This window comes from Glossina fuscipes, unplaced genomic scaffold, assembly GCF_014805625.2.
Source record: "Glossina fuscipes isolate IAEA_lab_2018 unplaced genomic scaffold, Yale_Gfus_2 151, whole genome shotgun sequence".
Classification (NCBI taxonomy): Eukaryota; Metazoa; Arthropoda; class Insecta; order Diptera; family Glossinidae; genus Glossina; species Glossina fuscipes.
The window spans coordinates 1-22505 of NW_023998494.1; the positions used below are offsets into that span (position 1 = coordinate 1).

General features: G+C 38.9%; 4 protein-coding genes across 8 annotated transcripts; 1 reads left to right on the top strand and 3 right to left on the bottom strand.

Annotated features, from left to right (window-relative positions):
- Positions 1-3596: 3596 nt before the first annotated feature.
- On the bottom strand, positions 3597-14356 carry LOC119641540 (COP9 signalosome complex subunit 4-like; the record flags this gene model as incomplete). Its single annotated transcript, XM_038040278.1, has 3 exons — positions 14343-14356; positions 13992-14247; positions 3597-3918 (listed from the first exon to the last, which is right to left on the bottom strand). Coding segments are annotated over exons 1-3 (592 nt in total), but the record flags the coding sequence as incomplete, so codon positions are not given.
- On the bottom strand, positions 14349-15296 carry LOC119641543 (COP9 signalosome complex subunit 4-like). 2 transcript variants are annotated; one of them, XM_038040281.1, is made up of 2 exons: positions 14859-15296; positions 14349-14801 (listed from the first exon to the last, which is right to left on the bottom strand). In XM_038040281.1, the coding sequence occupies exons 1-2, from the start codon at positions 15073-15075 to the stop codon at positions 14725-14727; spliced, it is 294 nt and encodes a 97-aa protein (XP_037896209.1). In that variant the 5' UTR covers positions 15076-15296; the 3' UTR covers positions 14349-14724. The 2 variants fall into 2 exon arrangements, with proteins under 2 accessions (XP_037896209.1, XP_037896210.1); XM_038040282.1 differs by having other exon boundaries at positions 14863-15264.
- A 670-nt stretch (positions 15297-15966) lies between these two features.
- LOC119641542 (N-alpha-acetyltransferase 35, NatC auxiliary subunit homolog) lies at positions 15967-18772 on the top strand. 4 transcript variants are annotated; one of them, XR_005247850.1, is made up of 3 exons: positions 15967-16057; positions 16133-17412; positions 17474-18772. XR_005247850.1 is itself a non-coding variant. In XM_038040280.1 (2 exons), exons 1-2 carry the CDS (start codon positions 17219-17221, stop codon positions 17484-17486), a joined length of 207 nt encoding a protein of 68 aa, XP_037896208.1. In that variant the 5' UTR covers positions 16726-17218; the 3' UTR covers positions 17487-18772. The 4 variants fall into 4 exon arrangements, 1 of the variants encoding a protein (XP_037896208.1); XR_005247848.1 differs by lacking the exon at positions 15967-16057 and having other exon boundaries at positions 16726-17412; positions 17474-18371; positions 18436-18772; XR_005247849.1 differs by lacking the exon at positions 15967-16057 and having other exon boundaries at positions 16726-17412; positions 17474-17643; positions 17709-18772.
- Positions 18773-19196: 424 nt separating this feature from the next.
- On the bottom strand, positions 19197-21085 carry LOC119641541 (NADPH:adrenodoxin oxidoreductase, mitochondrial). The gene is made up of 3 exons (XM_038040279.1): positions 20853-21085; positions 20420-20792; positions 19197-20369 (listed from the first exon to the last, which is right to left on the bottom strand). Exons 1-3 carry the CDS (start codon positions 21014-21016, stop codon positions 19548-19550), a joined length of 1359 nt encoding a protein of 452 aa, XP_037896207.1. The 5' UTR covers positions 21017-21085; the 3' UTR covers positions 19197-19547.
- Positions 21086-22505: the final 1420 nt, after the last annotated feature.

Consider the following 22505-nt stretch of genomic DNA (forward strand, 5'->3'; position numbering starts at 1 on the left):
TCCTCAATGGGCCATTCCCGCTGACAGGCCGAAGCGAAAAGATTGCTTCGGGGGCTCCTGATGCCTTACCAGATAGAGGTCTAGTAGTCAGTCAGTGAAGTCAAATAAACCATGGATAAACCCGCCAAAACAGAGCTAATACAGAGTTACCCAAGCCTCGTCGAAGAAGGTAGCGTTTGAGGAAAACACCGGATGCAAACGCGCTCAATGCAGCCGTCGTTTCAAGAGTAGAGAGAGCCAGACTGCAAACAATGCTACCACGAACTACCTTAACCCCCTTGGTCTCTAAGTCTCTGAATGGAAAGTATTCAGGGCACACCAATAGCACGTGTTCATAGTCTTTGGACGGACTGCCACACAGGCAAGCCCTAGTTTCAGGACGGTCCCTTTCATGCAAAAATGCATTCAGACATCCGTGGCCCGTGAGTAGAATCCCGAGATGTAGACTAGAGATAGAGCCCAGGTGGGTTTCTACAAAGGAAACATCACGAATAAAGTTAAAAGTAACTCCACTATTCTGACTATTACTTTAACGTGATTGCCATAAGGCACGCTCCCGGGAATTTAATTTCTCTACTTCCTCAGAGCATAACCCGTCAAGTAAGGCGAGACACCTCTTTATCCTATAGGCATTACTAAGACATAAAACCTGAAAGTCCAGAAAGGGTCCACCCACCAGTACCTGTAGAGCATCAGTCGAGACCGTTTTACAAACGGGCAAACACGCCAACAACATTGTACGTTGGCAGCTCAATATCTTATTTCGTCCTACAACAGACGTAACGTTCGAACGCCACACGGGGGCTCCTTGTTGCTTGCGCCGTATATAATACGAACGGCACGTCTAGTAACACCCCATTCACACCGTAGGATACGACGGATCTGCCCTAAAACGTTCATAAGTTTTTATTTAACCTTGTCAAGGGGTGGAATAAACTTGCACTGATCATTCATGGTAATATGGCCTAAGCCTTATCCCATTCACTATGATCACTGGAGGTCTGCCGGATGAGAACCTACCTATCAGCAGCATCATCACAGTTTTCTCCTGTGATACATCAACACCAACACTATGCCCCCATGCACTGATCACTCTCATAACGCTTTCACCACGTTCTTCTATAATTTTCCCAGCCCTACCTTTCACTAAGATGAGCATCATCTGCATATGCAGCGAAATCAAGTATTCCATTAATTTCGCCGCAAATGCCTTGTAGATGCCTTAACAAACCATCCATCATAATGTTCTATATAAGTGGTCCACTGATGAATCCTTGTGAACAGCCTCTAACCACATCCCTGAAGACAATCTAGTTTCTACCGACAATACAAGACCGCCTCTCAGAGAAATAGCTAGCTCAGTGTTTAAATTCCAGGCAGTTCACCTCTCCCAGCCTGGCAAGTATATTGTTCCAATTGAGATGATCAAAAACACCCTTAAAGTCAATAAATATACCTAAGACATATTTCTCGTTACAATCTCTGACACACGCACATGTAGCCAGATGTCTTCCATATGGAGACTTTTGCATAAGCCAAATTGCCTATCAGACATACTAAGAGTAGGAATTATCTGAAGCCTCTCTATCATTATCCTCTCCAGAACTTTTCCAAGCACTGGGAGAAGACAAATACCCCGATAAGACGAAGGATTACTCCTCACCCTCTGAGGTGATTTCAGAGGAACTACGACGTTTACCATTTTCCCCTGCTGTGGAAAACAGCCTTGAGTCAGACACAGACAATAAATCGCATACAGGTAATCAGGAAAACCTTTCCAAATGGCCTTAGCCATCTCCCCGGCAATTCCGCCAATGCCTGGAGATCTTTTTGACTGACTTTGGACTCAACTTCATACTTTTCCATATTCAACTTCATACTTTTCTATGGGAGGAGTAAGAAGCTCAAATCCGATACTGGGAGCCACCTCCCGTTCCTGCGCAGGGAAAAATGTTTGCAGTAATGCATCCAGACACTCCCTCCAAGTGGATAGCACTCCATTTGAAGTGCGAATACCGCTTATCTCCAAGGATTTTCTCCCCTTGATAACGCGGTAGACCTGACCCCAAGGATCATCATAGTTTCGGGAGACAAAATTTCTCCAGTCGTCCTTTTTAGTCTCAGTAAGCATGCGTTTATAGTCATTGAGGCATTGCCTCAATTCAATTCTTATCCAAACTGCATGCGGAGTGTTAGACCTTTCCGCACGCTGGGACTGCCTTCTAAGGCGGGGAGCAGCCTTTCTTTTCTTGGACAGACGACTTTACACTTTACACTTCTTTGCTTTGCTTTGCGGCATCTTTCGAAGAGCAAGTATTTGACACTCCAAACCGATTAAGTTACGTGCTCTGCCTGCTCATCTAAGGGTTTCCTCTGAAACTCCCTAAGCGGCACCGCAGTGACCGTCTCCCGAATAAGGACCATATAGGTGTACCAATTTATCCCGGAAGTGCGCCAAGGTTTGACGTTAACTTCAGTAGACGTGGCTGGGGTGTAGCTCATCACCAATTTAGTAACACCTTTCACCGTCCATGAGAAATCAAGCAAGCCCATTGCAGTCTTATTGGCAATAGTGACATTAATGTCAGTAGCCCCAACGGGACTATAAAAAGTGAACCATTCACTCGGTTCATCTGGACACTTCTGGTTATACAAACGACACTTCACCTTCTATTCGTTTGCTAGGGCAAGTGTGGCTTCCACATTCACATCATTCACAATGACAGCAGAGTAGCTGTTGTGAACAAGGAACACCCGCATATCCACTGGCAAGCCCTTGAGCCTACCACCGGACACGCACGGCCAACGACACCCCATTGCCTACCTCACGCATACACTAGCCGAACTCACACAGCGCCTTATAATTGCGATTGCAGTTATATGAGCATGACCAAGGCCATTTTAATGGCGAGTTGCCCGCGCAATCATCCTATTGTCTTCAGGATAGGCGGACCACATCATTAGTTGACCCGCTTGAAGCCCACTAAATTCGCAATTTCTACAGTGAGCAACGTTGGTACACACATTGTATCTGTGGCCACTTTGACCACAGTGTCGGCAAATTATCCCCCTCACCTTGCAATTTTTAACCATGTGGTCAAAACTGAGACAGCGGTAGCAGATGGGCACGCGCTCGTAAGGGCGTAACGGGAGCGACATCCACACAGCGTACACCGTACCAGCACGCAAAAGGCAATCCATAGCAGTGCTACAGCCTTCCAAAATAACATTTGTCTTGCTGTCAGCATCAGCTCACAGTTTCGACACAAGGCGGACCCCGTCGTCAAACTCCTTCCGTCTAGAGAATAAACCAAGGTTCAACTTGCACAGCTTATCCATACGAGCGGACGGGCTCAACTTCTGCTGGGAAGAACTAAAACTCTCGGGCCTAGGTTTTCCACAATGGAAACGTCAAACCCGACTTCCTCAAACTTTGCGTTGGCCACAATGTCCTCCCTCTCCGCAACGGATGGCGTACGAAGAACGGCTCCACTCCCGCGGATTGGTTTAATACGATGGACCCGAACGGCCGACATCGGTCCTACCTGTTCCATTACCTTCATGACCACCTCCTTAGGTGTCCGCCATATTCTTACCACAGACAACCTCAAACCATGTTTCCACTGGCTTTTGCTGACGTTGTTGCGGGTGCCCCGCCCAAGCAAGTGGCGGATAAAAATATCCACCGCCTTTCCCTAATTCCTCAATGCGTCCTCTAAGGCGAGCATTTTCAGCCACCAGGACGAAGAAGATCGCCTCATATTCGCCGCCAAAGCTCAAAAGCTCACTGGCAGCCGCCAGCGGTACCTTGTCCGGCGAAAGAACGTGTTCCTTCAGGCGAGTAGTAATCGCCTTCACCTTGCTTACCGACCCTGCAGCAGCATTCCGCTCCTCCGCACGCACTGGCCTGCTAGCCCACTACAGGGGCGGGGCAGCGGGTGCAGGTTTTAGCCTTACGCCTTTCCACGGACCGGGAACCTGAAACCGGCATCGAATCACTACGGCGCATGTTCCGCTCAACCGCAGTGTCGCTACCCAACACATCGGACGGACTGTAGTTGCGTTTTGCATGACCCCCTTTTAGTGGTCCAACTTTCTGGTCACCCTTCGCCATGACACGCTAGTCATCAGAGGACGTCATTTCCTCGAAGAGGGACAGTCCCTCCACAGCACTCTTCGGGACAGGATGCTTTTTCATACCCTTTTCAATTGTGCATTAATATACTGAGATATATTCGAATATGCCACTTAGTGAACTAGTACAGTATATAAGGCGAAGTGTTAGATTTATATATACATTATATATATATTAAATATATAAGAAGACGACACTCACCCCTACAACTTGACGGAAGTACAGCCGTGCTCCAACGCCAACAAGCGGGTAAAAAGTTGATAATGCCCACGGCTCCTTATCGACTTTCACACTTAACACTTTTCCAGTGTCTATCTTCCAATGACCGACAGACGGATATAAGGGAACATGGTATTATTTTTTTACTTTTTACAAAATGTTATAACTTTACTTCGTTCCAAATGGTCGAAGTCGAACGAAACGAAGCGGTCCGTCTTGGTTTGTGCACAGAAAATGAAAACGAAACAATTTGTTTCTACTTATTGTGTGCACTTATAAGCTTTTGGTTATAGTTTTATATGTATAGAAAAGAAGAAGAAGAGTCCTTTAAAGAATTGTTTACGAGCTGAATACTTCTTTATTTAAGCATCCACTCATTTCTCTCATTAAATCGTACTGATTTCACTTTTTTATTATCACTTATATTATCAATCATCAAATCATGACTCACTTGCGCAAACACACATGTTGATACATTGATAGTCAAACATCAACTGGGTACATTAAGATCTGGCTGGATTTAATCATCGAGGGACTTTTTTTTAGCATTTCATTCACACTCGATACAACACGTCATCTCTACAAACGGCAGCTGATAATTTTTGTGTTTACCGGTGTTTAAAAAAAAAAAAAAAGAATTTAAATATTTGAAAAAAGGAAAAGAGGTTTAATAAAGTAATAAAATAACCAAAGAAAACAATCTTAAAGGAAGAAGGGGAGGGAAGGAAGAGGAGAGAAAAATTAAGAAGCAATACATATATTCAATTATTATTTTTTGTTTTTTCTTTCTGATTTTTTCTTTTTGTGTTCCCCGTGATAACAACCAAAACAACATCAGCCCGTCTCCCTATGGAGACTGGGACTGATCTTATAACTACTAATGGAGACTGTTTTGAAGATTTTTACATGAACGCCACTGGGCACCCTAAGAGATCGAAAATGGGTGAGAATAATATTCTTTTATCTGCTAACGGAGAAGCTAACGCAAATTTTTTAATTCCGCCTAGTAAACAGGCTACCGACAAGCCCTCTGATTTAGGTGCCACAGCCGCCCCAAATCTCGAGATTAATTTGTACGATTTCCTTCCCAACTGCAATTTTGTCGTTTTTGTCGAAACGTGCGCAGACGCAGAAGGAAATCGCATCAATATTAACTCCAATCTCTATTTCTATGATTAGTTGAAGGATTTCAGTATGTACGGCTTAAAACAATTAAAAGTTGTCAGCAGGGGTAGAACCAAACTGCTTTTCAGCTCTGCTGCCAATGCCAATAATTTTGTTACGATAATGAATTTACATGAACAACAAAGACGAGTGGATTCCCACAACCAGCATCAAAATTGGCTTCAAAGGAAGAGCCATCCCTAAGTCAATAAAATTTAACTATTGTTATCTGCCGATCGAATACTTTGTACCCACTTTAAAGAAATGCTTTAAGTGTGGCAGATACGATCACGTATCTAAATTCTGCAAAGCTAAAGAAAGCAGGTGCCTTAACTGTGCAAAGTCTCCGAAGCGTGTAAATTGTGAGGCGATGAAGTGCTTGTCCTGTGGCTCAAGTGAGCAAAACGCTCTCAATAAGTGTTGCCTTAATGGGGAAATTGAATCAAATATCAACAGGATAATGGCGATTAAAAATCTTTCGTATAAAGAGGTCAAAAAGAATTTTTACGCAAATTATTTCGAATGTCTCGATGACATCACTTTTGACGGCAATTTCCCTCCACTGGGGAACACGTCTGCAATTTCCACCAAGGATGATAATCAAAATGCCAACAAAATCTTAACCAAAAATAAATACAATGCTGTCGTCAAAAGGAAATTAAGCCTTCTTGGACCGAAAATTTCAAACAACTATTTGCGGTCTTCAGAACTTGAAAGATTAATTCTCGCGATTCAAGAAAGTATCCGTCCGATGATCCCTCACAATTTTATTAAAGAATTTGAAGAAAAAATGTCTGTCTGTGCTATTTCTTGCCCCGTTCGAGCATCCAGTACTGCGAGCAAATCCACTGGGGTTCTTTCTCAAGTTTCAACATGATATCCTTTTTACAATATAATATTCGAAGTGTGCGACGTAACCTATCTTTTCTAGATTTTGTATCTTAAGTGAAGTTTTTCTGAAAGATGAAAATTGTTTCGAAGTTAAAGTTTCGAATTATGCCTCAGCCACCAAATGCCGAAATGATGGCTATGGTGGTGTTAGTATATTAGTTAAGAAAGGTGTTAATTTCAGACGTATTCCCTATAACTCTGCCGTTGACGTCATCATCATCAAAAACATCAACCTGAAACCGAATCTTTTCAATGCCTCATGATACTTTCCACCCAGTCTCGATGTGCAAACTTTTCGTGATGAGATTCAGAGATTATGCGAGTTTCTTCACGGTGAACAAAATGTGATTCTAGCTGGAGATTTCGCACGGCGAGCAGTGTCTTGGATCTAACTTTCTCTAACTCAACTATTTTATCTTTCAACTGGAACACGTCCAATGTTTCCATTGGCAAAAGTCCGCACTCCCCCATTATATTCCACAGTTGTAACAATTCCGTCAAGAAAATAGAAAATTTCATTTCACGCAACTTCCTTATGGACCGTCTGTCTAAAGTTGATCTTCCTTCCGATTTATCATCAATTCAAAGTGGCTTTTAGTCTGTGATCATGTCTGCTAGAACCAACTTTCCTGACATTGAGTCCTTCTCACCTAAACCTTGGTGGAACCCTTCCCTGTCAACACTTTTCCGCAAATGCCAAGCTGCAAGAAAAAAAATGAGTAAATATGCCAATCCAGCCAACTACATTAAATATATGAAAACACTGAAAGAATGGAGGTCTGCAGTTAGAAAGGCGAAAAGGACACACAGAGCCATCGCTATTAAAGAGTTATGTGGTAACGGCAACCCACGTTCCTTCTAGAATTATACCAAAGGTCATGGACATTCTAGTCGAAAATTAAGCGGTTGTGCTGTATGGAATGACCGTGATAATAAAAAATACTTAGATATGCTCAAGCGCTACATTCCAATTGTTAATCCTATTACAATGCCTTCAATTCCTTTTAGTAGTATCAGTAACAAACCCTTTTCATTGCATGAGCTAATGTATGATTTACATTCCAGAAAGAGAGCTACTGCTGCAGGTTGTGATGGAGTCAAGTATGACATGCTCAGAGCACTGTCTGGAGGAAGCTTTAGCATGCTTTTGCATGCAATTAACAACTGCTGGTCCATCAACTTTATACCTTCAGATTTGCGTTGCATCAAAATAGTTCCCATTCCCAAGCCAGGCAAAGACTTAAATGATTTAAGTAGCTTCAGACCAATTTCACTAATATCTGTATTCATAAAGACCATCAACCTCATGGTTAAGGAGAGACTAACTGCTTTCCTGAAAACTAAGAACATTATTCCAGCTCGGTCTTACGCCTATCAAAAACGCAAATCTACGAATATGTGCGTTAATAAACCTTGTTTTCTCATAGCCAGCTTAAAAAAAGCAGGGAAAATGGTTGCCATGCTCTCCCTGGACATCGGCAAAGCCTATGACTGTGTCAACTTGATTAAGCTTGGTAGAATTCTCTTAAACTTTTCGATTCCTCTTCAAATGCGGCTGTGGATACTTCATTTTTTATCCAAGGGTGTGTTGGTGATGGGTACCGAAAAAGTTGAAATATGCGGTGGTATCACACAAGGCAGTTGTTTAAGCCCCAATTTATACGCAGCTTTTTTGCATGATCTTCAAGATGACAAAACTTACATTTTTCAATATGCAGACGATTTTCTAATCATATCTGCGGACTCATCTTTTCCAGCAGCTGTCAATAACCTCTCGATGAAAGCGAACTTGTTTTTCGATGCATGCGCTGATCTTAATTTATATTTTAACCCCAGCAAGACAAACACTCTTTATTTTGCCAAAAATTCTAAACGTTAAATCAGACTTCTTATCAAAGGTACCCAAGTTAATCAGATAAAATCTCTTCGATTTCTTGGGTGAATTTTAAATGACAGCTTAACCCTTCGTGGGCATTATGAAAAAGGGTTCAAAGATTGTCAGTCTGGATGCAACATCATCAAGCTTATGACAAACAATCAAGCAGGCTTGCCTTCCAAAAATGCTTTGACCGTTTACAAATCTCTAGTCAGGTCCAAAATTGAATTTGGACATTCCACATGTTGCAATTTCCCAAAATATATTGAGAAACGTATACAAGCATTTGAAAACCGAATGTTGAAGCGTTGTACTGGACTGACCCCCTCAACTCCTCAACATATTCTCAATGTCATACCTGGTGAATGGCCGGTTTCCGAAAGAGCCCTTTTTTGCACTGCCAAGGAGTTAATTAAAGTCAAGACGACAAATCCTTCCTTTTTTCAGGAAATTATATCTCTCAGTGATACTGTCACTTGCAGCTATACTTTTTGCTATCAAAAACTTCGTCATAGTTTTGATAAGTTAGATTCAATTCCCCCCTTGAATTTCATTACCAGCAAATGCAGAGTCTTCATGAACATTCTCGAATCGATCTCTACCTCAAAACAAAATGTCAACTTCTCTTGTATAAGGTTGTTATGCCAAGAAAAGCTCCTTTTTTATTACAACAACGGATACGATATATATGCCACTGACGGTTCCGTCGGACATAATGTATCTGGCTTCTCGGTCGAGAAACATCTATCTGAAACAGTACATCGAGTTAAAGTGGCGGAGGAACTTTCCGCAACTTTTATTGAGTTGCTCGCCTTCAGATATACTTTAAGGTTGATATCTCTGATGGCATCAAAAGGTTCGTTCTTTTTTCTGATAGCAACTCAGCTCTACTTCTAATAACTAAAAGAGATACAGAGAATCAATATGTGTTTGATATTCATAAGATGTTGCATGAGACTCAAGTGGATGACTGTCACCTTGTTTGGATACCTGGCCACTGCGGTTTTTTTTTTAATTTAAAAGCCGACTTTCATGCAGGGAGAGCTCGTGTTGATGGGATAATTTTGTCCGTCAAATACACTCCCAATGAAGCAATCCGGGCAATTCGCAACCACATCCTTCAACAGCTAAACGACGAATTTAAAGAAATCGCGCGCGTTAAATCCAATCGCCTTTTCTATAAATTAAATCCCACATTTCAATTCAAACCCTTCTCTGTATCTTCTTTTAATTCCTGGGAAATCAAAATTCTTTATAGACTCATGAGTGGTCATACTTATGACAAAGTTTATTTAAAAATGATTCGCGCTATACCATGTGATGTTTGTGAAGTTTGCAATGTTGTTGAGTCTGCTGAGCATCTAATCTTCAGATGTCACAAGCTTGATGGCATTAGAGATTCCTTTAGCTTCTTCAAGTTATATGGCTGCCTCCTAGATCTCTTTGCAGCAAAAAGTGTACGTCATCTAGGGGAACTAACTTGCTTTATTAGAAAAGCCAATTTATCCTTTTAGAATTTTTCTTTTTCCTCTTCTTTCCTTTTTTTTCTCTTTTTTTGCGTTCAATCATTTTCTAATACCATAACATTCCTTTTCGTTTTCATCCAAAGTTTGCAACAAAGTTTGTCTGACTTTCAAGAACTCAACAAGCACATTTACACACACACTCTCAATTACATTTAACATGCTCACTCCAATTATTTCGGCCGCTCTTTTTTTTTTTGTTACGTTTTATATATAACCGTGACTAAAAATTACAACAGTTTATTATCTGGACATATAAGCCACAAATCTATTGGCTTAGTCCATCTCCGTTCAACATACCAAAAAAAAAAAATCGTCGATGGAAAAACATTGATGTGTAAAATAAATGAAAGGGGTCCTAAGTGCTCTTAAGGGACGCCAGACGTCACAGGAAATTCATACAAGGTGATGAAACTAAGAGAACCCTGAACTATCTGTTATGCAGAGAGGAGCGTATACATTTCACTAAGTAGAAAGAAAAGCGGCCTGATGTTTGAAGATCAATAAGTTATGGTTAACTAAGCCAAATGCTAGAGAAAGCCTTGAAAACATGGCAAGTAAACTCCAAAATATTCGTAACTGTAGATGTTCCTTTCCAGAAGCCTTGCTGGAATGAAGAAACATAGGATTTAATAGCAAAAGCCAAATGCTGAGTAATAATTCCCTCAAACAATTTCAACGTGGTGATGCACCCTTCTCAACGTGACTATAACAGACTATAAATGTCACACATCGAAACATGGAATAGTCAGAAGCAAAGACGATATTAGAACTTGACACAAAGAATATAGAAACCCCGAATAGGAGCAATCGTGATGGTCAAGCGTCGTCGATTGTTAAAAGCCGCCGATCGATTTGCCTCCAAGTTAGCCCCACGTTATGTGGGACCATACGCCGTAACTAGGTAATTCTGACTCCAAAAGGTGACCGAACTAATCGTACAACGCACAGACTCAACTTTGACCAATTAAAGTTGGTACAACTTGTATCCCATCCGAATTAACCTAAGTATATTCCTTTCCTTTTCTTATGCCTTTAAAGTGATTATGTGCCTTAGTGGCAATTCGTTAGTTTATTTCTTACGTATTCTTTTAGAAACCGATCAAACGACTTTGTCTGGGGCGAACGCCGTGAAAACGTTCTCCGGGAACTGGAGACTCGATATCAACGATTTCGGCCAACGTATGAGGGCACTTCCGGAGTATTCTCACACCCGTAGCCGGGAATGAGCGAAGAGACATTGGAGCTTTGACGGCGCCCATCTGGGTACCCGACGACAGCGTGGATGCACCTATGCGCGATACATGGGGGTAGTGACGGCTTCCTACCGCAACGAGTATGTCTACCGCGCGCAACCGGAAGGGGGAGTCGGAATAGACGGGTTACGGGACTCTATACTTCATTTACCGAAAAAGCAGCAACGAGAAACCACCGCAACCACACTGAGTTGTCTGACACTGCAACTAGTCTGACAAGCGCTGCGGGTGATGCATGTTCGCCACAGCCAATTGCATCTGAGTGCGAGGGGTCCTAGTCGAGGAAGCTATGTCCTACCATATTTCCGAAGACCATGCCTGTTCACTAATGGGAGACACCACAACGGACGATGATACCGAAGGATCAGGCACCCAAAGGGCGGGTCGTAACAAGACGACGTTAAGAATAAACGCCCGTGATGTCAAATAAGCCAAACCAGAGCGATCGTTACAAGTTGGAGAGGGGGGGGGGGGGGTTATTGACGCGCCAGCTGGGCCCCATAGGATCGCCCGCACGCTTGTTGCTGGTAAGGCGAGGGCTCACCATGAAGGACCCCAAAGGTTAGAACGAGGAGCGCCATATCCTCACGATATAAATTTCCACTTTTATTCTATAAAAACAGAAAAATTCTATCACGCCCACGCAATGTTGTAGTGTATGGAATATTAATTTTCTTTTTTTTAATCTTTCTTATGATAAAGTGAAGGTTATAAAACATTAAGACGAATGAGGTGCAGCTAAGATATCCATATTAAGGAAAATGTATACATCCACATAATACCCGCATAACGTTTTTGTTTTTCTTTTTCTACTACGTCTATTTTTTCTTATGTAACTCTGAACACCCAATACTAACACAACATGTATTTCAAATTCTATTGATCACGATGTGCGCCTCCAAGATTTTGCGGGCATGGACCTCTATGCGCAGCTCTCATATATTACAACCGTCCGATAATTATCCTATATGTGGTCTGCTACATTCAATAACCGCTAATGATGCGTTTTTTATACCGCAAATGAGTGCGTTAATGGAGATTAATGCATTAAAGACATGACCGAAGCACTATTCTAACTGACTGCTTTAGATGGTACATTGTGTATCCGGAGAAGAGAAGAATTAAAAACAAAAGGCGTGGTTTGGGCGGAAAATGTATTGGTGCTGTGATAACTATTCCGCGTGTCTACAAAACAGTAGGAGCCCTCATAGGTGAAGTAAATATGATGAAAAACACATTCGGCGCTATGTGCGATCCTTTTTATAAGGAAAAGGGCAAGCTCAATATCCAAAAGCTCTTTGTAAAAAGATGCGTAAAAACAAGTCCACTGCTTCTAAAAAAAGAGCTCATTCAAGTTCTGGTTCCAACAGAATGGGTGATGACAATGCCAATGGCGAGCGAGAAATAATTGAATCGGTTCATTTAACGAACCAATCCTCTTTCGCAATGACTGAGGTACCAAAGGAAGTGCTTACAACTTATCCGTCGCCAACTGCCTTAATAATCCTATAGCAATAAAATTAAAAATCTGATTCTAATTCAACTCAGACGATCCATATTTACGGAAGGAATATTACATTATCACATCTGAATTTGACCCCGATAATGAGATCGGAACGTTTAAATATAACTTTTTTTACAGTCCCACAAGCTCGTTATTTAAGCGGCACTATAATTGGCTATAATTTCTGGCTTCCAAACATATTCGTTCGCGAGTACACGCATAAAAAACACCCCGAGCTGTTCATCCTCCAACTCTTGACGAACAGCCGAAATCGAAAGGTAAATCAAACTAATTCATCTATTGTCTACCAAAACAATTAACCAATTAATACAAAATTATTTAGATCGTTCATTGACAGTTATTCTTTAAATTACAATATCGCGTTGTTTACGAATAAGATGTTAAACTGTTCAGGATTATATTCTGAAGTTTTATCCCTAAGTAAACTATACACAGTGCAATATATATGCGATCGCATTAATAATCTAGTGGTATCTGTCAACTTTGGTTCTAGCTTTACAAACATAAAGTTTGAATCCGATACTGAATGTTTATTCGTTTGCATAAAGCTACAAGCTACATACCGGTTTTTACTGTTTCTTACATTACCGCTAAATATAGATCCTTAATTACTAATAATAAATATTTGCTCAAACTTCTTGCAGAAGATAAAATTGAACTTTAAATGAACACTATACAGTATTGTGCAATGTAAAAGAAGAGTTTGTGGGTTACTGTCGCATATGCGTCTTAACGATACTGGAGGATCTGAGCGACAGGCAATTTCTAGCTTGTTTGCAAGGTTTTAACTTCTTACTCTGCCCACATTTATAAGGATGTGGGTAACTATATCTATCATATTGACAATTATGTTATTCTCTTCTTCTTTATGGACTAAAATTTTCCTGCTTTTTTTTTGGATAGAATTCTTTCGTATTCTTTCGCGTATTTTTGTGAATTTTCAAATATCTTCGTCAAACCAGTTACAAATATGTTTAACACGTGTCCAGCTAGTTGAACTTTTCCTGATATATGGAAATGCCATATTTCACGGTTACGTAAGGCTGGCAGTAGATAATCTATCTCTTGGAATTCGCTTGTTATATCTTTGATTTCTTTCAAAGTGGCGTCGACACAGATCTTGTTTATAAGGAAATTAGTAAAGCACTTCATTTGATTTACGTCATGATCCACTAAGTTTGAAGTCAATATAAATTGGTTTTAAAGCTATCCTATTATTCTGAACGTGTATCGATGAAACCCGGTGTTCTACAAGAGAACCACCTTTCTTCTTTACCACGCAATGTGATCCGTTTTCCAAAAAATACTTAACAAGCCTAAGCTTTACTTTTGAGGATTATGATTCATCTTACCAAAGGTAAGTTATGTTCAAACACAGCGCAATCGAATAGAGTAGAACCACCATGAGGTTGCAGTACAGTTTCGAACGTCGTATAATATGATCAAGGTACATTTTGTCAAGTATTGAATAAGCCGGTAATAGCTGGCAACGTTCACCTTTGAACAGAGCAGCTAACATGCGTGATCGTTGTTGTCCCGCTGAAGCCAGGACGGTGCAAATTAATGCTTTTTTCAAAGCAGTCATGCGTTCACCTTCATCCACTATTGAACGGTACGATAATTCATTATAACGTTGAGCGGCCTCTATAAATTTACGTCTATAGTCCAAAACACGCGCATAGCATACTTTAAACAAAATCTATAAAGACTGCCATTACCACACGGATGCGTAAAAAACGTAGTAATTACTTACCTGCATCTCTTCATTATTGGTTTCAGCTTTTAACTCTAAGCCATCTTGGTGGAAGCTTCCTCAAAGTGCCACATATCCCTGCTAACTGGCTTAGTTCACTCATCCTTTGTTCGAGACTCTGGCAAAATTCTAGTTTTATTGAAGCTATGGAGAAACTCAAGGTCAAACTATGAATCGATTTAAGAATGTCCGTTTCTCTATCCCGACGGGGAAAAAATCGTCTTCAAATAAAAACATTGAAAAGTGTTGCATCTAAGATAGCGACGAGCAATTTTCAAATAAGTCTCCAGTTTGTATGATACGGTATATTGCTTGTGGCTTGTCTCTCCAAAGGTATGCCCACTAACACAATTGCTACTTCTCGCCATTGTTGATTTCGTTCTTAAATCTCTCCTAAATGTTGGCATATGCCTGCTACATGCTCTTCAAATGCTATAACACGTGGCTGAACCTTTTCCACTGCAAAATATGATACGTCGTTAGATACTTCATTCGGCAGCCTAGCTAATTGCATACCCACATCATTTAATATTTGGCGAGATATCACTAGACTGACATGCTCATTGACTATCGCTTCCACAAATAGCTTTAACATGTCTACGAGTTCGACACCTGAATTTGTTAACACAACCTCCAAAAGTTGCCTATGTCGATCAGCTTGTTCTTTGTGGGTTCCAGAAAAATTCACTAACGACATTAGTTGGCCCCGCAAACTGTTCACTATGATAACCATTTTACTCCTAGATTTTGTTTGCAAACTTTGTGTGTTTTTAAGCTTTATTCGCTAAATGTCTGCCGTCAACAAGATTTCAATGCAGGGAATATTTTCTAATTTTAGAAAACAAAGCCCAACATCAAACAAACTACCAGGGTTTTCGATAACAGAACAACAAATTAAAATGCTTCGTGTCCCTACTAGTGGCAACGTAAAATGAAATAGTTTAATAGAGTTCATATACACAATTCTAAAAGATAATCCTTTTTCGATATGTACGAAAATTTGTCCATCGTCTCTCACCTTTCATTTATTTTATTATTTCATTACTCTCACATGACTGTGAATCGAGGTGGATTTCAGGCCCGCTCATTAAATTGCCAGAACAAAGAGTTTGCCCTTTACTTTTCAAAGCTTGTCGATAGGAAACGTTGATATATATATATATATATGCAAGAACAGAATGAAGCTATGTGATATGAACATATCGATTTAAATCTGTGTCAGTAGATTGGCTTTGCTTTAGTATCAACGTTTGACGCGGCTATAAATGGTTAACAATGGTTTGCACATTTTTTTATCATGAAAATGGTTATGTATATGTTCTAAGTAGTATGGCAAAGACTATAATTTGAGATGATTTTCGCTGAAGTTAAGTAGTTAAGAATAACTACTAAGGAATGTGCTTTAAGCGAGAATGTACTGTTTTTCCTTTTCTATTTAAAAAATAGTACACAGCTACGACCACGACCTTTATGAGAATCAACAATTTTCCCTTTTAAATAAAATTATACTGTCGATATCATTTACATATATATTTTATGTATTGCATAACAATAACATTCAAATAATAAGGGAACGTTTTAAGGTGAATTGGTATTGGAACACCATATAATGCGTGCCAGCCAACTGTATAACGGGACAACGGTCGTGATAGCGACTACAAAAGAGAGTGTCACAACACGCTTAGTCTTTCATTTCTCTTACAGCAGCCAAAGAGGTAACAGATCTTTAACGAAATATCCCTTTGTGTTTGACTTTACAGACAAGCATTTTTTTTTTGACTCACGGATAGGGAATGGCAAGCTCAGTTTAGTCGTTATCTCCGAACAATTTTTGGAACCACTGTCTTCGATGACGTTTCGGGCGGTTAGGGACAACAAAAAGCAAATAGAATACAGATAGCAACAAACGAGTGGCCCTATTGTCCCAGGTTAGCTACTGTAAAATCTCCTTCCACTGACGTTATTTTCCGATAACCTTGTTGTTTTGCGCGGCCACCTATCATGTATTTTCATAAAATTAGATGTTCGCGCCTGTGGTGACTTTAGTTCAAAGCAGTTCTAATCGATTTTGTACTAAGTGTCTCCCATACTCAAAATGGTACATAGTCCCACCGTCGTAAAAGTTTAGCTCGCATCGTACACTGTGAAGACGGTCAAATATGTCAGGATTCATGCTAACATTAACTTTAAATTGCTCGACGTCAATATAATACATATAGTCGGAGATGATCAAAAATAATCCATCGACACATCAGTTTTTATAAAAAGATATTAATCAACACCGCTGGTTCTATTTACGGCGACGAGAATAACCTCCCCACATCATTCCTATTATGATAATGCAAGCAATTGCATCGTCGCTTTTGTCGCTCAAAGGTTTGTTATAAACCTAATTAGGAGTGCTAATTAATTATAAATATTATATTATTAACTAAAGTGTGAGCTTACCAGGAGTAACTAAAATCGTCTTCCGGCTGCAAAAAATACACCATATTTTTTTTTTTAGTTTTTTACTTCAAGAAAATTATATTTTAAGGCAATGTTCACTCTATTAATTTTTGACGCGTTGTTTGCTAATATGGTTTCTTGGTTGGAGGGTAATTCCGTGGATCAAGTGCTATTCACATGTTTATATTTACACGCTCCAGCTAAAATTGAAGACAAAGCATTGCGGTCCTTTGGCCACGCGATACGCCATTTAATAATACACATTAAAAATGTCATTATCTCAAATAGCGTTTACAAAGAAGAGGACTTTGAATTATATGGTAATTCATTGCTGTTGGCCAACGAAGAATCGCCGTCAGGGTCGTCAATTGGTGGACTGTTAAAAGAAAGTGAGGACATAGCAAATCATCGAATCAGCCGAAGATATAATGGCCGTTGTACATCGTTTACGTTTTATGCATCATTTCTATCAATCGTTGTATTTATTTGACTATGCCATGACTAATTCTGTCGGTGAAGGCAATATCAATGGGATTTATAAACATTTGAATGCTTCCTTAGAGCTAATACCGCAGATCAAAAAAACCATGGAAAAAGGTACACAACCTATACCGGCCTCCAAGTAAGATAAAGAGAAAATAACCAAAGAAAGGAGAAATACGAAAATACTTTCCATATTTAAGCCGTGTGTCCTAATCCAACGGGCATTCATGATCGCAGCCAGCCACCTACGTTTCCTCGTAGTGTTAAAATACGTGATCGCCTTTCTAGCTTAATGTTCCTAGAAGAATTAGTGCAGCGTTTGGAATATTCATGTAAAATTATACGTATGCGTGAGTACTGCACTGCTTTGGTAAGCTCTTAATAATTCAGAAGCCAAGTGTTGTTTCTGTCGTAAATTTTTTTACGTTTTTTCAGAACTTTTTTATAGAATTCAGTCGTAAGTCGGGCCACTGCATATTGTCTCGTAGCATGCTACAGGTTTTATTCATTTCGAATAGACGTTTAATTTTTGGATCGATGCAAATTAAAGTTTTTCTTTGGAATTCGGTGCGCGTTTTCAACAATCCATCTGTAATGAATCCAAAAATGTTCTAGTTGCTGACCGTGATATTCAAGTGATGCTGGATAATTTTTATAAAAACTGCTCGAGTACTTTTACTCAATTTATACGAGTTGTCCAGGACACTCTGTTGCAGCTCGAAATGGAAATTCTCAGCAGGCATGGCGTCTTCTGATTACCACTTGTTCAGATCGGTGCAGATGCCTTGGCTGGCAAAGTTGAAGATGTGCAAAAATGCGTTGGTGCGTTCTGCAGTAGATCGGAACAAACGACAAATGATGCTGAAAACTATTAACTTAACATTTTGTCGACACATATTGATTGTTGCAGAAGCGAAATGATAAACGGCATATATAAATGAAAATGAGTAAATTGCAATATGTCTTCTTTTCCTTTCGGTACAGCATATATCTATACTTATACCAGAACACTCGGGCTATATGACAAATTTCAGTTAAAGGTTTTTTGGTCTTTATATCTAATTATCTTGTGAAAATTAGAGATTTATACATATGTATGTAAGTTGAAAAACGGTGAATGGAGCTTCGCTCTACTTTATGATCAAGTAAATATATTTTACAGGTCATCATCATCAGATGTGTCGAAACTATTTTTAAAATCATTGGACGTTATGCTTTTTCCTACTTTCCTCAATGTGGGCTGATAATCAATTAGCTGAACAATATCTGCTTGCTTTCTAATTCTGTCAAGGCAGAGAAAACATGAATGTTGTTCAAAAATCTATAATTATGTTACAATATACTTACTGTGCGTGTGTGTGCACATTTACGATGTCGCTTTTGCTCTTTTTCCATCGATTTTTTTATCTGTTTGGTGATGCCTTCAGATAATACAGCATTGCTTCTAAAAAAGCTCAATACAATACAATTTCCAGATATTTTCAAAATACTTCATAAAATGCTTGGCATTTATTTAGCTCAGTGACATTCTGGAGAACAAACTGATTCTTATGGGTAAACTTATGATTTATTAACGTGTTCTCAGTTGTTTGGAATTGTGATAGCATAGCGTATAACCCCTGACAAATGTATACATTGTGATCGTTTATTCAAAAAAGACGCACTAATCACGATTTGTACAACTGCGAACACCTAAACTACGACAGCTGTTAATTTTACATCTAGATTACGTCAACATTGCCGCAAGAGTTATAATATTAACTGAACAGGAAAGTCTCGGCTAAACGAACCTTCATGATTTTAAAGCACCACTTTGAGACGCGAAATTTCGCCGAGCTGACTTAGAATCATATTCATTTTTGTAAATACCCTTTTATAATTTTAACTGATATATAAAAGGAGAAATAAAATAATGATTAGTTTAAAGAAAAAAACAAATTTTTCGTAAATCGCATGATTTCAAATCGTCTTTTTTTTTGCATTGGTTTATAAGGCATTACTGCTAACTTAAGCTCACATCGTTTCTGCACACCGTAGAAAAGAATCTGTCTAAAATTCAAACTATCTGATCGAGTGCCTGCAACCATAAAAAATGAAAAGAGCATAACACAAGAATTAACGAACATATGAAAGTAAATACATATTCAATAGATTTCAATCCGTTGCGCAAATTTATGCTTAAATTTCAATATCCTTTTTATTATGATTCAGTACACAGTCTCTACCATCACCGCATCCGTAGCCTTACTTACTTATATGACAAAGAAATCACTGTTACAGGCTTGCTACTGTTAACAATTCATCAATTTTTACTATTTTTTCTCTAGGCTTCCCTACCAGTTGACCACGTTTCACTTCCTCAAGGTCAATTTTATTCCAACCTTCCCACTTTACCACTGCTTTAGTCTTTAACCACTCGGCTACACCAGGCTTTGCTTCTTCTACTTTTAAATTCCCAATTGTAATATCATCACATATTGCTTTGGCTACCATAAAAGCATTATTCATAGTCGTTAAAATAACACCATTCGGGCCAGTAGCTAACCATCCCGCTACATATAAACCCGTATCCACGGTGTGCTCATGTTTACAACTTACAACGCGTCCATTCTCATTAGATACACATCCAGATTTTATATGTATACCGGCATCAGCACATGATGGTTCGTAACCTATGCTGCGCAATATCAAATCAGTTTTGACCATTTCAGTACCGTTTGTCGGCAACGCCCGGCCTTGTTCTAGTTTATTGATGGTAAATGTCATCTCACGTCCATTGAGAAATTTAGGAGAACGCAAAAATATCGGAAGGAATTGTTTATCGTTTTTAACTTGTATTTTTTGTTGCTCATTTAGACTTTTTAGCATCAGTTCTACTAGACGCTTACGAGTTCTCGGCAGTGTGTCAACTATCTCTTTTATGCATTCGAAATCTTCAGATTTCCAAATGGTAGAAACGCGACGTAATTTAAGCATTTCCCTTAATTCTTTGATGGTAAAAGCAACTTGCAAAGGACCACGACGACCCACCAAATACACCTTTTTTATTTTACTTGATGCAAGAACATCTAATGCATAACAAGTTATATCGCTTTTCTGAAATAAAGATATTTTAAGTGCCAGCGCTTCGAATCTAAGGTACTTACTTTCAAGTCATCTATAGGCCTTAATAATATTCGAGCGACATCAATGGCCACATTACCCTGCCCGATAATAGTTATACTGTCGCCACTTAAATCTGGTTGCAAGTTTTCAGCTCCAGGCAAACCATTGTACCAACCCACAAATTCACGTGCGGACAAAACGGTCTTTTCATTTTCATTTGGAATGTCTAATTGACGATCCTTATCAGCCCCGTATGTTAATAAAACTACGTGGTACCAACTCCTTAACTGCTGCAGAGTCACATCCCTTCCTAAAGAAACATTGCCAAAGAATTGAAAACGCGGGCTCATGGCTGTTTTATTAAAGGTATTAATAACATTTTTCACCTCAGGATGGTCAGGCGCTACGCCAAAACTGCGTTTGAAAAAAGGAAAATATATAATCTTTTTTGTTTTCTGTTTTTTTCAAGCTTACCGTACTAAGCCAAATGGTACCGGTAATTTTTCAATAAGGTCTACCTGGCAGTCTTTTAAATGTTTAAGCAAATATTGAGCAGCGTAGAAACCAGCAGGACCCGCGCCTACGATGCATATTTTTGCCGTGCTTAAATAACGCTTCGTTATTGTGTTAAATTGCATTTTGGAATTTTTGCTTCATTTTACGCAATTGGGTTTATTTAGAGTCATTCAAGTTAATGTCAATAGAAATCAGCTGATAATGCTAATGTTCTAACTTAACAAGCCTCAAATTCTGATTTAACAGCAATGTTTCGAAAATTTCTACCACTTTGTAGTAATTGTGCAATACGAAACATTTTTCTTAGCAAACTCACCACATTTTTAAAAATTTGTTGCGACATTTTTAGTTTAAATTTATTTAATATTTCTAGCAAAACTAGTTAGGTAAATATTGAGTATACCAACAAAGTTTAGATACTGAACGTCAAATAAGGGTTCCTGTTATTAACAACAACACTTATGGGTTGAGGGTTAGAAAATATAACTCTTATATAAAAGGCTATGCATTTGCTTACTTAGATCAGTACTTACAGAGGCCAATTATTGAAAAGTGTTTGTTCATAAACAGCTGTCGCATGTATAATCTATGCGCGCTTTAGAGAATAAGCGAGGAAAGGAAGGAAAAAGAACATCACACGAAGTAAGAATGTAGGAAATGTGTCTAGAAAAAAAATTTGGAGGAGTGGTACATAAACTGGAAGACACGGAATCATGGCTTCTGTCGTATCAACGTCTTCCGCTCGGTCATGTAAAAATTTATAATAAAACATAGATCTTAGCAAGCCTTTCTTTCTAACTACTGTTAGCTTTGTGAAACGGAACTTCTAGAATTTTGTAGATGGATCATTCGTCTTATAGCTACAAGAGTATCTTGGGCATTCAAATGATAGCTCTTGCGAATGTGTTAGAAATCTTTCAAGGCATATTTTTAATAGACTCTAAAACTTACTTTGTAATATAAAAGACGCTAAAATCTTAAAAAACATAATAAAAACTTTAATTTCGAAGCAGTACAAACCACCCACCTTCATTAGTGCCGTGAACATATTTCAAATGTACATTTAAATTGTTCAAATCGCTGAATTCAAAAGCATATTTTGCACACATGGAAGTTAAATCTTCACCAAAAACATGTCAATAAAATTAAATTTAGTTGGTATAAAATATTGAAAATAAAATATCTGTTTAGAACTTTTAATCAATTCTTTATAGTTTTTTAGATTTCTTGTAGAAATTGTCTACCGACATCTTTAATTAAATAAAAAAAAAAATCCGGAGCTTTTTTTATTATCCAAAAAATAAATAAAATAAATCTATTTATTGATTTGTAAACAATTGCATCTGTTTTTCATACGAATTCGCTATACCACCCATTGATTACTAAAGGTGCGTAATCGGACGATTCCAGTAAAGTCTGCAAATCACTCACAAACGAGAAGTCCTATAATATAAACCATGTTTAATGTCTATAAAATAAAATGCATAAACAGTGCATTGACGCTATATTGTTAAGGCGAATCCTGTGTCTGAAATAACGTGATGAGAGTTTTTTTTTTTCGTACAAAGCACTAAAGCCTATAAAACCTACCTAGATGTTATCGCTTCGACA